The sequence below is a fragment of the Salmo salar genome, chromosome 26 (genome assembly GCF_965601325.2).
Source record: "Salmo salar chromosome 26, fSalSal1, whole genome shotgun sequence".
Taxonomy (NCBI): Eukaryota; Metazoa; Chordata; class Actinopteri; order Salmoniformes; family Salmonidae; genus Salmo; species Salmo salar.
In genome coordinates this window covers 6,442,705-6,457,573 of record NC_138316.1, presented here as the reverse complement: position 1 = coordinate 6,457,573, position 14,869 = coordinate 6,442,705, and the positions used below count along the sequence as shown (strand labels likewise).

At 44.5% G+C, this 14,869-nt stretch overlaps 1 protein-coding gene and 1 non-coding gene across 3 annotated transcripts in view; both read left to right on the top strand.

Moving 5' to 3' along the window:
• LOC106587063 (sodium- and chloride-dependent glycine transporter 2-like) overlaps positions 1-14,363 on the top strand; it is a 58,867-nt gene extending 44,504 nt beyond the window's left edge. For both annotated transcript variants that reach the window (XM_014174952.3, XM_045708893.2), the window contains exons 15-16: positions 9,499-9,666; positions 10,813-14,363. In XM_014174952.3, coding sequence (XP_014030427.1) covers positions 9,499-9,666; positions 10,813-10,968 — 324 coding nt within the window. In that variant the 3' untranslated portion in view covers positions 10,969-14,363. The remainder of the gene's footprint in view (positions 1-9,498; positions 9,667-10,812) is intronic.
• trnaa-ugc (transfer RNA alanine (anticodon UGC)) lies at positions 6,400-6,476 on the top strand. Its single transcript has one exon. It is a non-coding gene; the product is annotated as a tRNA-Ala (tRNA).
• Positions 14,364-14,869: the final 506 nt, after the last annotated feature.

Below are 14,869 nucleotides of genomic sequence, written 5' to 3'. Positions count from 1 at the left end.
GTTCACACTGAGCACATGTGACAGACGTGACAGAGTCTGGAGACGCCGTGGAGAACGTTCTGCTGCCTGCAACATCCTCCAGCATGACCGCTTTGGCGGTGGGTCAGTCATGGTGTGGGGTGGCATTTCTTTGGGGGGCCGCACAGCCCTCCATGTGCTCGCCAGAGGTAGCCTGACTGCCATTAGGTACCGAGATGAGATCCTCAGACCCCTTGTGAGACCATATGCTGGTGCGGTTGGCCCTGGGTTCCTCCTAATGCAAGACAATGCTAGACCTCATGTGGCTGGAGTGTGTCAGCAGTTCCTGCAAGAGGAAGGCATTGATGCTATGGACTGGCCCGCCTGTTCCCCAGACCTGAATCCAATTGAGCACATCTGGGACATCATGTCTCGCTCCATCCACCAACGCCACATTGCACCACAGACTGTCCAGGGGTTGGCGAATGCTTTAGTCCAGGTCTGGGAGGAGATCCCTCAGGAGACCATCCGCCACCTCATCAGGAGCATGCCCAGGCATTGTAGGGAGGTCATACAGGCACGTGGAGGCCACACACACTACTGAGCCTCATTTTGACTTGTTTTAAGGACATTACATCAAAGTTGGATCAGCCTGTAGTGTGGTTTTCCACTTTAATTTTGAGTGTGACTCCAAATCCAGACCTCCATGGGTTGATAAATTGGATTTCCATTGATTATTTTTGTGTGATTTTGTTGTCAGCACATTCAACTATGTAAAGAAAAAAGTATTTAATAAGATTATTTTTTTCATAAAAATCTTGGATGTGTTGTTTAAGTGTTCCCTTAATTATTTTGAGCAGTATAGTTAGGGATTGAAATTTCAGGATTTTGTGGCCTTCCTAAGCCATGAATCAGACACAGCTAGGACATCAGGGTTGGCGGAGTGTGCTAAAGCAGTGAATAAAAAAACTTAGGGAGGAGGCTTCTAATGTTAACATGCATGAAACCAAGGCTTTTATGGTTACAGAATTCAACAAATGAGAGCGCCTGGGGAATAGGAGTGGTGCTGGGGGCTGCTGGGCCTGGGTTAACCTCTACATCACCAGAGGAACAGAGGAGGAGTAGGATACGGGTATGGCTATAGGCTATAAGAACTGATCGTCTAGTGCATTCAGAACAGAGAATAGGAAGAATAGATTCAATAGATTCAAGGCATAATGTACAGACAATGGTATGGTAGGATGTGAGTACAGTGGAGGTAAACCAAGGCATTGAGTGATGATGAGACGTTTTGTCTCTAGAGGCACCAGTTAAGCCAGGTGAGGTCACCGCATGTGTGGGGGTGGAACAAAAGGGCTATCTAAGGCATGTTGGGCAGGGCTAGGGGCTCTACAGTAAAATAAGACAATCACTAACCAAAACAGCAATAGACAAGACATATTGACATTAGGGAGAGGCATGTGTAGCCGAGTGATCATAGGGTCCAATGAGTAGCACTAGATGAGTCAGGGAGCCAATTCAGTAGTCGCTACTATGCTAGCTGGAGACACGGCGATTCAGACAGCTGGTGGGCCGGGGCTATCAGATGGGCCTCTGGCGACGTCGCAACGGAAGAGCCTGTTCAAACCACCTCGGACGGTTACAGTGACAGACCAGTCGTGAGGGATCGGCGGGGCTCCGTGTCGGTAGTAAAGGGTCCAGGCCAATTGGCAAAATAGTTATTATAGCCCAAGAATTGGCTGGTGGACCTCTTTGGCTAGCCAGGAGATGGGCCTAGCTCGAGGCTCTCTCCAGGCTAACTGGTGCTTGCTTCTTGACAGAGACATTAGCCTGGAGTAGCCACTCGGATAGCAGCTAGTTAGCTGTGATGATCCAGTGTAAAGGTTCAGAGCTTGCGGTAGGAATCCAGAGATGTGATAGAGAAAAAGCAGTCCGATATGCTCTGGGTTTATATCACGCTGTGCAGACTGGCAGGAATTGACCGGGCTGAGACTGGCTGATGTCCGAGTTAACGGTAAGGACCGCTAGCAGTGGCTGACTGACTACTAGCTAGTAGCTAGTTAGCTTCTGATGGGGGTTCCAGGTCGAAAGTATAAAAATAGCAGATCCGTACCACATTGGGTGAGGCAGGTTGCAGGAGTGTATATTCAGGCCGTAGGTGGAAAGTGAGATTAAAATATATACGAAATATATACGAACAAAACGATATATTCACGGGACAGGACAAGACAAAACACAGGTCTGACTGCTACGCCATCTTGGAATAATATGACTCTTGGTTTCATCAGACCAGAGCATCTTGTTTCTCATGGTCTGAGAGGCCTTTAGGTGCCTTTTGGCAAACTCCAAGTGGGCTGTCATGTGCCTTTTACTGAGGAGTGGCTTCCGTCTGGCCACTCTACCATAAAAGCCTTATTGGTGGAGAGATGGTTGTCCTTCTGGAAGGTTCTCCCATCTCCACAGAGGAACTCTGGAGCTCTGTCAGAGTGATCATCGGGTTCTAGGTCAGCTACCTGACCAATGCCCTTCTCCCCCTATTGCTCCGTTTGGCGTGGTGGCCAGCTCTAGAAAGAGTCTGGGTGGTTCCAAACTTCTTCCATTTAAGATGAATGGAGGCCACTGTGTTCTTGGGGACCTTCAATGCTGCATGTTTTGGTGGTCAATGGAAACAGGATGCACCTGAGCTCAATTTCGAGTCTCATAGCAAAGGTTCTGAATACTTACAGTGGCAAGAAAAAGTATGTGAACCCTTTGGAATTACCTGTATTTCTGTATAAATTGGTCATCAAATGTTATCTGATCTTCATCTAAGTCACAAAAGAAGACAAACATAGTGTGCTTAAACAAATAACACACACATTATTGTATTTTTGTTTTTCTATATTGAATACATAATTTAAACATTCACAGTGTAGGTTGGAAAAAGTATGTGAATCCCTAGGCTAATGACTTCTCCAAAAGCTAATTGGAGTCAGCTAACCTGGAGTCCAATCAATGAGACGAGATTGGAGATGTTGGTTAGAGCTGCCTTGCCCTATAAAAAACACTCACAAAATGTGAGTTTGCTATTCACAAGAAGCATTGCCTGATGTGAACCATGCCTCGAACAAAAAGGATCTCAGAAGACCTAAGATTAAGAATTGTTGACTTGCATAAAGCAGGAAAGGGTTACAAAAGTATCTCTAAAAGCTTTGATGTTCATCAGTCCACAGTAAGACAAATTGTCTATAAATGGAGAAAGTTCAGCATTGTTGCTACTCTCCCTAGGAGTGGCCATCCTGCAAAGATTACTACAAGAGCACAGTGCAGAATGCTCAATGAGGTTAAGAAGAATCAGTGTGAGCTAAAGAATGTCAGCTAAAGAATTACAGAAATCTCTGGAACATGGTAACATCTCTGTTGACAAGTCTATGATACATAAAACAATAAACAAGAATGTTGTTCATGGGAGGACACCACGGAAGAAGCCCCTGCTGTCAAAAAAAAACATTGCTGCACGTCTGAAGTTTGCAAATGTGCACCTAGATGTTCCACAGCGCTACTGGCAAAATATTCAGGGGACAAATGAAACTACAGTTGAGTTGTTTGGAAGGAACACACAACACTATGTGTAGAGAAAAAAAGGCACACCACACCAACATCAAAACTATGGTGTCATGGTTTGGGGCTACTTTGCTGCCTCAGGGCCTGGATAGCTCGCTATCATTGATGGAAAAATGAATTCCCAAGTTTATCAAGACATTTTGCAGGAGAATGTTAGGCTATCTGTCTGCCAATTGAAGCTCAACAGAAGTTGGATGATGCAACAGGATAATGACCCAAAACACAGAAGTAAATCAAAGATTGGCAAATTCGCCACTGGCGCCCTGTGCTCTTCACAGATGAAAGCAGGTTCACACTGAGCACATGTGACAGACGTGACAGAGTCTGGAGACGCCGTGGAGAACGTTCTGCTGCCTGCAACATCCTCCAGCATGACCGCTTTGGCGGTGGGTCAGTCATGGTGTGGGGTGGCATTTCTTTGGGGGGCCGCACAGCCCTCCATGTGCTCGCCAGAGGTAGCCTGACTGCCATTAGGTACCGAGATGAGATCCTCAGACCCCTTGTGAGACCATATGCTGGTGCGGTTGGCCCTGGGTTCCTCCTAATGCAAGACAATGCTAGACCTCATGTGGCTGGAGTGTGTCAGCAGTTCCTGCAAGAGGAAGGCATTGATGCTATGGACTGGCCCGCCTGTTCCCCAGACCTGAATCCAATTGAGCACATCTGGGACATCATGTCTCGCTCCATCCACCAACGCCACATTGCACCACAGACTGTCCAGGGGTTGGCGAATGCTTTAGTCCAGGTCTGGGAGGAGATCCCTCAGGAGACCATCCGCCACCTCATCAGGAGCATGCCCAGGCATTGTAGGGAGGTCATACAGGCACGTGGAGGCCACACACACTACTGAGCCTCATTTTGACTTGTTTTAAGGACATTACATCAAAGTTGGATCAGCCTGTAGTGTGGTTTTCCACTTTAATTTTGAGTGTGACTCCAAATCCAGACCTCCATGGGTTGATAAATTGGATTTCCATTGATTATTTTTGTGTGATTTTGTTGTCAGCACATTCAACTATGTAAAGAAAAAAGTATTTAATAAGATTATTTTTTTCATAAAAATCTTGGATGTGTTGTTTAAGTGTTCCCTTAATTATTTTGAGCAGTATAGTTATGGATTGAAATTTCAGGATTTGGTGGCCTTCCTAAGCCATGAATCAGACACAGCTAGGACATCAGGGTTGGCGGAGTGTGCTAAAGCAGTGAATAAAAAAACTTAGGGAGGAGGCTTCTAATGTTAACATGCATGAAACCAAGGCTTTTATGGTTACAGAAGTCAACAAATGAGAGCGCCTGGGGAATAGGAGTGGTGCTGGGGGCTGCTGGGCCTGGGTTTACCTCTACATCACCAGAGGAACAGAGGAGGAGTAGGATACGGGTATGGCTATAGGCTATAAGAACTGATCGTCTAGTGCATTCAGAACAGAGAATAGGAAGAATAGATTCAATAGATTCAAGGCATAATGTACAGACAATGGTATGGTAGGATGTGAGTACAGTGGAGGTAAACCAAGGCATTGAGTGATGATGAGACGTTTTGTCTCTAGAGGCACCAGTTAAGCCAGGTGAGGTCACCGCATGTGTGGGGGTGGAACAAAAGGGCTATCTAAGGCATGTTGGGCAGGGCTAGGGGCTCTACAGTAAAATAAGACAATCACTAACCAAAACAGCAATAGACAAGACATATTGACATTAGGGAGAGGCATGTGTAGCCGAGTGATCATAGGGTCCAATGAGTAGCACTAGATGAGTCAGGGAGCCAATTCAGTAGTCGCTACTATGCTAGCTGGAGACACGGCGATTCAGACAGCTGGTGGGCCGGGGCTATCAGATGGGCCTCTGGCGACGTCGCAACGGAAGAGCCTGTTCAAACCACCTCGGACGGTTACAGTGACAGACCAGTCGTGAGGGATCGGCGGGGCTCCGTGTCGGTAGTAAAGGGTCCAGGCCAATTGGCAAAATAGTTATTATAGCCCAAGAATTGGGAGAAAATAGAGAAATAGAGAAAAAAAGGCACACCACACCAACATCAAAACTATGGTGTCATGGTTTGGGGCTACTTTGCTGCCTCAGGGCCTGGATAGCTCGCTATCATTGATGGAAAAATGAATTCCCAAGTTTATCAAGACATTTTGCAGGAGAATGTTAGGCTATCTGTCTGCCAATTGAAGCTCAACAGAAGTTGGATGATGCAACAGGATAATGACCCAAAACACAGAAGTAAATCAACAACCGAATGGCTTCAACAGAAGAAAATACGCCTTCTGGAGTGGAGAAGTCAGAGTCCTGACCTCAACCCGATTGAGATGCTGTGGCATGACCTCAAGAGAGCAGTTCACACCAGACATCCCAAGAATATTGCTGAACTGAAACAGTTTTGTGAAGTGGAATGGTCCAAAATTCCTCCTGACCGTTGTGCAGATCTGATCTGCAACTTCAGAAAACGTTTGGTTGCTGTCAAAGGAGGGTCAACCAGTTATTGAATCCAAGGGTTCACATACTTTTTCCACCCTGCACTGTGAATATTTACACGGTGTGTTCAGTAAAGACATGAAAACATATAAATATTTGTGTGTTATTAGTTTAAGCAGACTGTGTTTGTCTATTGTTGTGACCTAGATGAAGATCAGATCAAATTGTATGACCAATTTATGCAGAAATCCAGGTATTTCCAAAGGGTTCACAAACTTTTTCTTGCCACTGTATGTAAATAAGGTATCTGTTTTTTATGTTTAATACATTTGGAAAAATGCATAAAAACCTGTTTCCGTTTTGTCATTATGGGTATTGTGTGTAGATTGCTGAGGAAAAAAACAAATTTAATCTATTGTAGAATAAGGCCTTCCCTGTAGCTCAGTTGGTAGAGCATGGTGTTTGCAACGCCAGGGTTGTGGGTTCGATTCCCACGGGGGCCAGCACAGAAAAAATCAAAATGTATGAAATGAAATGTATGCATTCACTACTGTAAGTCGCTCTGGATAAGAGCGTCTGCTAAATGACTAAAATGTAAAAAATGTAACAAAATGTGGAAAAAGTCAAGGGTCTGAACACTTTTTGAATGCACAGTATATTCATTGGCTATGTCATAGCACATTTTTAAAGATAAATATTGATTAGATATTAGCTAAAACTCTTTTAATCTGGTAAAATGACAAGAAGGTGATGGTGATTTCAGATCAAAAGTGGTGGTAGATGCCCACTAGTCTCCCTTATGGCTCAGCTGACTACATGTACAGTACTGTACCATAGACAAAATCAATTTATTCAGACCATTTGGACGTGCTCCTCCTCCCACTTCGACCATGCAGTGCTGCTCACGAAAAAGTGATTCCTGTCCTCGATTCCTGTCCTCGTTATAAAAATGGAAAACTGGTTGTTTAAAGCAAAACTAACAAACTATTGCTGATGGTGAACCTGAACAATCAAAATAAAATCTAATGTAAACCCCGATCAGCAGGTAGGCTTTAGCCAGATGAGATAGGCTACTTTTATTCCGGTAAAACACAATTTTCAAGCGCTGTCAAATTACATTGGTTGTCACTCAATTTATAAAGCCTTATATTGCACAAGGCATTTCACAAGCATTTGAATGCTGAAGATCAGAAATAGGCCTCCTACCTCTCGTTGGTCAGCATGCTGAACAGTGTGCAGTTTGACTTGACTAGAGGTTGTTCGGCATGATTAATTACTGTCTACATGCTTAGTTCGACACTGAAAGAGAGAACAGTTGTCACAAAATATGAGAGGTATTTTTTCAGAAGGTAGGTTGAAAATAATATGAGCAAGCTATTTTTGTGAACCAACGTTTGAATCGATTTTCTGACCGATGCATTCTACATTTTGATATCGGTTTGGGTTCCTGTGTACCGATGCACTCATATCTTAAACATTTGAACTGGGGCCGATGCATATTGGTGAATCGCTCAGCCAGGCCAGCCATGACACAAGTCATTATTCGACGTCCACATCGGGAGATGACGTGGAAACCGTTCACTAAGGGCAACAGTGAGGTTTCGGTTTTTCTAGGGTGATGCGGATAGGCAGAAGCATCTGCCTCGGATTCCGAAGGTTGCAAGTTCGAATTCAGTGATATGAAGTTGTTTTTGAGATTTTTGTTTTAAGCCTATCCCAAAGTTAATGCCTAACCTTAAGATTTTGGAGTTAATGGCTAAACTTAACCTTAAACACTTTGAAATGTGAAGTTTGCAACAACTTCGAAATTTGTCGTTTGAGAAACATGGATGAACGTTAAATTCTGACCTGAGACTGTAAGAGGTAATGGAATCGCTACATCCCTAATAATATCCTAAAAATGCTCCTCCTCTTCCTTCTTCTTTCTCCTCTTCTCCCCTTTCCCTCCTTCGCCCCTTACCCTCATCATCTTACCCTCCTGATCCTTCCTTTCTTTATCTCTTAACCTCTCTGGGGTATGTGGGACGCTAGATACACTTCTCGTTAATCCGACCACAGTGTCCGATTTCAAAAAGGCTTTACGGCGAAAACATAACATTAGATTATGTTAGGACAGCGCCTAAACAAGAAAAACCACACAGTAATTTTCCAAGCAAGGAGAGGTGTCACAAAAACCAGAAATACAGCTAAAATGAATTACTAACCTTTGATGATCTTCATCAGATGGCACTCATAGGACTTCATGTTACACAATACATGTATGTTTTGCTCGATAAAGTTCATATTTATATCCAAAAACCCCATTTTACATTGGCGTGTAATGTTCAGAAATGTTTTGCCTCCCAAAACTTCCGGTGAATGAGCACATCAATTTACAGAAATACTCATCATAAACGTTGATAAAATATACAACTGTTATTGAAAGAATTATAGATACACTTCTCCTTAATGCAACCGCTGTGTCAGATTTCAAAACAGCTTTACGGCGAAAGCAAACTTTGCAATAATCTGAGTACAGCGCTCAGACATCAAAACAAGCCATAGAGATACCCGACATTTTGGAGTCAACAGAAGTCACAAATAACATTATAAATATTCACTTACCTTTGATGATCTTCATCGGAATGCACTCCCACAATAAATGTTTGTTTTGTTCGATAAAGTTCATCTTTATGTCCAAATACCTCAATTTTGTTCGCGCGTTCAGTCGAGTAATCCAAATGCACTGTGCTCGCGCAGTAAGTTCAGATGAAAAGTCAAAAAAGTTATATTACAGTTCGTAGAAACATGTCAAACGATGTATAGAATCAATATGTAGGATGTTTTTATCATAAATCTTCCATAATATTCCAACCGGACGATTCCTTTGTCTTCAGAAATGAAAAGGAAAACACCTTACTCTCATGGGAGTGCGCGCATTTGAGCTCATGTCATTTTCTCAGTCATCTGACTCCATATGCTCTTATTCTCTCCCCATTCACAGTAGAAGCATGAAACAACGTCCTAAAGACTGTTGACATCTGGTGGAAGCCTTAGGAAGTGCAAAATGACCCCACAGACACTGTATATTGGATAGGGAATCACTTGAAAAACTACAAACCTCAGATTTCCACACTTCCTGGTTGAATTTTTTCTCAGGTTTTTGCCTGCCATATGAGTTCTGTTATACTCACAGACATCATTTAAACAGTTTTAGAAACTTCAGAGTGTTTTCTATCCAAATCTACTAATAATATGCATATCCTACCTTCTGAGCCTGAGTAGCAAGCAGTTTACTACGGGCATGCTTTTCATCCGGACGTCAAAATACTGCCCCCTACCCAAGAGAGGTTAATCCTCTTCTTCCGGTTTTTGATCATCCTCTTTCTTCCACCTCCTCCTTCACTTCCTTGTCTCCCCCATTCTCTCTCTTCTGTCCTCCTCCTCCGCCTCATTCACTTCTTCATCTCCCCTCCTCTCCTCCTTGATTATATTCTCTCTCCTAATCCTCCTCTCTTCTCCCTTTTCTCCTCTCTCTCCCTGCAGGGTATCCTGGGGTTGAGTCTGTACCAGTGGAAGGTGATGACCTATGAGGACTACACCTACCCCACTTGGTCCATGGTGATGGGCTGGCTGATGGTGGTGTGTTCTGTCATCTGGATCCCAATCATGTTTGTCGTCAAAATGCACTTGGCACCAGGCAGCTTTACGGAGGTATGTATGGGACACAATACCACCCACATATGTTTGTACCCGATCAAACATCTTTGGAGAGAGCTGAAAATAGCTGTGCAGCGATGCTCCCCATCCAACCTGACAGAGCTTGAGAGGATCTGCAGAGAAGAATAGGAGACACTCCCCAAATACAGGTGTGCCAAGCTTGTAGCGTCATACCCAAAAAGATTCGAGGCTGTAATCGCTGCCAAAGGCGCTTCAACAAAGTACTGAGTAAAGGGTCTGAATACTTATGTAAATGTGACATTTCAGTTTTAGTTTTATTTGTTTGTGCAAAAATTTATAAAAAACAGTTTTTGCTTTGTCATTATGGGGTATTGTATGAGGGAAAGAAAACTAAAAATGAATCAATTTTAGAATAAGGCTGTAACATAACAGAATGTGGAAAAAGTCAAAGGGTCTTAATACTTTGCGAATGCACTGTATGTTTTCCCCCTGTGAACTTAGTGCTATCACGTCAAACATACAAGCGCAATGAGCTCTTTAGTACAACATATGACCGAGAGTTATTAGAGGACCAGGGCTGATATTTCACTTTACTGCATGTTAGAAAACGGATCTCTGGCATCAAACACTTCAGTGTGTGTCCCAAATAGCACCCTATTCCCTATATAGTGCAGTGCTTTTGACCAGAGCGCTATGGGCAGTAAAGTGAAATATCCGCCCTGGTCCTCTGATAACTGGCGGCGGTTCGGCACAGAAAACACAGACAAGTAGCAGTCCCCCACGCTGTGCTTGTTGAAGTCCCCTACATCACACATTAATCAAAGTGTTTGAGATTTGTATGCTTGCGTGTGTATGCAACTGTACTTACATACAGTAAGTTTTGGCATAATTGCCTTAGTCAAAGCCTTAAGATAGTTAAAGTATTTGGCTAAATTATTATTAAGCACATATGCTTTATTTGCAATCAATATTTACTAGAAAGGTTTGATGTGAAATTCAAAGTTAAAGACATTTCAGTGTTACCAATGACTGCCATTCCTGCCATTTTCATATCTCTCAGTCCTACTGTCATCTATTGTACCCAACTCTACCCTTGACCTTCCACAACTCAAGTTGATTGATACTATTCTATTCTATTCTATTCCCCCCCCCCCCCCCCCCCCCCCCACACACACACAGCGTCTGAAGCTGGTGTGCTCCCCTCAGCCCGACTGGGGTCCCTTCCTGGCCAAGCACAGAGGGGAGCGCTACAAGAACATGATGGACCCCCATGGATCCAACTCCCTGGGCCTCAAACTGCCCCCCAAAGATTTCCAGCTGGGCGCCTACCAGTAGCAGCCTCCACTACAACCACCACCACCACTTCAGCAGGGGCACCAGGGGAGAGAGAGAGCAGCAGCCTACCACTGCCCACTCCCCCACCTATTCCTTCTCCTTTTCCTGTTCTCCACTCCACTTCATCTCTCCTGTTTCCTTCCTCTTTCCCTTCAATGTGGGTGAGAGAAAAGCAAGTCAACACATCGTTCACTTTTTTTCCCGGTCTCCTGTCCACCTCCCCTGCTCCCTTCTTCATTCTCCTCCACTCTATAGCAAAGTGGGGCTGCCCTCCTCTCCAACATTGCTTTCTCTGGCAGGCACCCATGCTATACCCTGCCCTCTCTCTCCCTAACCCCTGACCTGAGAATGGTCTGTCCTCTGCCTCCTGCCCATTCACAGCCATTACGCCAGAACCCTTTCTTACTGAGGGGATCTCTATTCCAAGAGAAAAATGTGTACCGTGTCACAATATTGCAATGGCAATGGCAATATTTGACTGCACATGACAAAAAAATCGAATCAAATTTTATTTGTCACATGCTTCGTTAACAACAGATGTAGACTAACAGTGAAATGCTTACTTACGGGTCCTTTTCCAACAATGCGGAGTTAAAGATACATTTTTTTTTAAATAGTGACAGAAGGAATAAATACACAGGGATTAACGAATAACAATAATGAGTCAAAATAACATAGTACTGGTACTCCCTGTATATAGCCGAGTTGATGTGCAGGGGTACGAGGTAATTGAGGAAGCTTTGTATATATAGGTAAGGGTAAAGTGACTGTGTTTGTGTGACTGAGTGTGTGGCGTCAGTATGCATGTGTGCACGTGTTGTGTGTGGGCATATGTAGTGTGTGTGTGTGTCTGTGTATGTTGGGATGCCAGTGTAAGTATGTGTGAGAGTGTGGGTAGAGTCCAGTGTGTGTTCATAGAGTCAGTACAAGAGAGTTAGTGCAAAAAAGGGTAAATGCAGGTAGTCCGGGTAGCCATTTGATTTAGTTATTTAGAAGTCTTGTTTATCAGTCTTATGGCTTGGGGGTAGAAGCTGTTCAGGGTCTTGTTGGTTACAGACTTGGTGCACTGGTACCGCTTGCCGTGTGGAAGCAGAGAGAACAGTCTATGGTTTGGATGGAGTTTTTGACCATTTTTTGATCCTTCCACTGACAACGCCTGGTGTAGAGGTCCTGGATGGCAGGGAGGGAGTTCGACCCCAGTGATGTACTGGGCCAAACTGACCACCCTCTGTAGCGCCTTGCGGTCGGACACCTTGCAGTTGCCGTACCAAGCGGTGATGCAGCCAGTCAAGGTGCAGCTGTTGAACTTTTTGAGGATCTGATCTCCTGAGGGGGAAGAGGCTCTGTCGTGCCCTCTTCACAACTGTGTGGGTGTATGTGGACCATGTTAATTCCTTAGTGATGTGCACACAGAGGAACTTGAAGCTCTCGAACCACTCCATTACTGGACTACTCCCTATGGAGGTGTGTGTGCATGCGTGCGTGTGTGTGTGATTGTTTTATTCTTGTATCTATGTGTATAGTGATAATGGAAAATCCTCCACAAACAAAAAGGCACAAAAAATCGAATTGACAGACTGAGAAATATTGGTATTCATCAGACTCTGACCTATGGGACATTATGATATATATTTGTTCTTTTTTTAATGAAATAGGCAATACAAGTAAAATAAACTGCCTAGAAATTATGCAGTATGGTTCATTTTCATAGATGGTGTTTGTTCCTGTCAAACTATATACACATTAAATAGGAGTGTATATATACTGCTCAAAAAAATAAAGGGAACACTTAAACAACACATGCTAGATCTGAATGAAATAAATAATCTTATTAAATACTTTTTTCTTTACATATTTGAATGTGCTGACAACAAAATCACACAAAAATAATCAATGGAAATCCAACTTATCAACCCATGGAGGTCTGGATTTGGAGTCACACTCAAAATTAAAGTGGAAAACCACACTACAGGCTGATCCAACTTTGATGTAATGTCCTTAAAACAAGTCAAAATGAGGCTCAGTAGTGTGTGTGGCATCCACGTGCCTGTATGACCTCCCTACAATGCCTGGGCATGCTCCTTATGAGGTGGCGGATGGTCTCCTGAGGGATCTCCTCCCAGACCTGGACTAAAGCATCCGCCAACTCCTGGACAGTCTGTGGTGCAACGTGGCATTGGTGGATGGAGAGAGACATGATGTCCCAGATGTGCTCAATTGGATTCAGGTCTGGGGAACGGGCGGGCCAGTCCATAGCATCAATGCCTTCCTCTTGCAGGAACTGCTGACACACTCCAGCCACATGAGGTCTAGCATTGTCTTGCATTAGGAGGAACCCAGGGCCAACAGCACCAGCATATGGTCTCACTAGGGGTCTGAGGATCTCATCTCGGTACCTAATGGCAGTCAGGCTACCTCTGGCGAGCACATGGAGGGCTGTGCGGCCCCCCAAAGAAATGCCACTCTACACCATGACTGACCCACCGCCAAACCGGTCATGCTGGAGGATGTTGCAGGCAGCAGAACGTTCTCCACGGCGTCTCCAGACTCTGTCACGTCTGTCACGTGCTCAGTGTGAACCTGCTTTCATCTGTGAAGAGCACAGGGCACCAGTGGCGAATTTGCCAATCTTGGTGTTCTCTGGCAAATGCCAAACGTCCTGCATGGTGTTGGGCTGTAAGCACAACCCCCACCTGTGGACGTCGGGCCCTCATTCCACCCTCATGGAGTCTGTTTCTGACCGTTTGAGCAGACACATGCACATTTATGGCCTGCTGGAGGTCATTTTGCAGGGCTCTGGCAGTGCTTCTCCTGCTCCTCCTTGCACAAAGGCGGAGGTAGCGGTCCTGCTGCTGGGTTGTTGCCCTCCTACGGCCTCCTCCACGTCTCCTGATGTACTGGCCTGTCTCCTGGTAGCGCCTCCATGCTCTGGACACTACGCTGACAGACACAGCAAACCTTCTTGCCACAGCTCGCATTGATGTGCCATCCTGGATGAGCTGCACTACCTGAGCCACTTGTGTGGGTTGTAGACTCCGTCTCATGCTACCACTAGAGTGAAAGAGTGCATTCTGTTCTGTTCTGAGTGCATTCAAAAGTGACCAAAACATCAGCCAGGAAGCATAGGAACTGAGAAGTGGTCTGTGGTCCCCACCTGCAGAACTACTCCTTTATTTGGGGTGTCTTGCTAATTGCCTATAATTTCCACCTGTTGTCTATTCCATTTGCACAACAGGATGTGAAATGTATTGTCAACCAGTGTTGCTTCCTAAGTGGACAGTTTGATTTCACAGAAGTGTGATTGACTTGGAGTTACATTGTGTTGTTTAAGTGTTTCCTTTATTTTTTTGAGCAGTGTATATATATATATACACACAGTATCTCACAAAAGTGAATACACCCCTCACATTTTTGTAAATATTTGAGTATATCTTTTCATGTGACAACACTGAAGAAATGACACTTTGTTATAATGTAAAGTAGTGAGTGTACATTTGCTGTCCCCTCAAAATAACACAACACACAGCCATTAATGTCTAAACCGCTGGCAACAAAAGTGAGTACACCCCTAAGTGAAAATATCCAAATTGGGCCCAAAGTGTCAATATTTTGTGTGGCCACCATCATTTTCCAGCACTTCCTTAACCCTCATGGAGTTCACCAGAGCTTCACAGGTTGCCACTGGAGTCCTCTTCCACTCTTCCATGACGACATCACGGAGCTGGTGGATGTTAGAGACCTTGCACTCCTCCACCTTCCGTTTGAGGATGCCCCACAGATGCTCAATAGGGTTTAGGTCTGGAGACATGCTTGGGCAGTCCATCACCTTTACCCTCAGCTTCTTTAGCAAGCCAGTGGTCGTCTTGGAGGTGTGTTTGGGGTTGTTATCATGCTCTGCTTC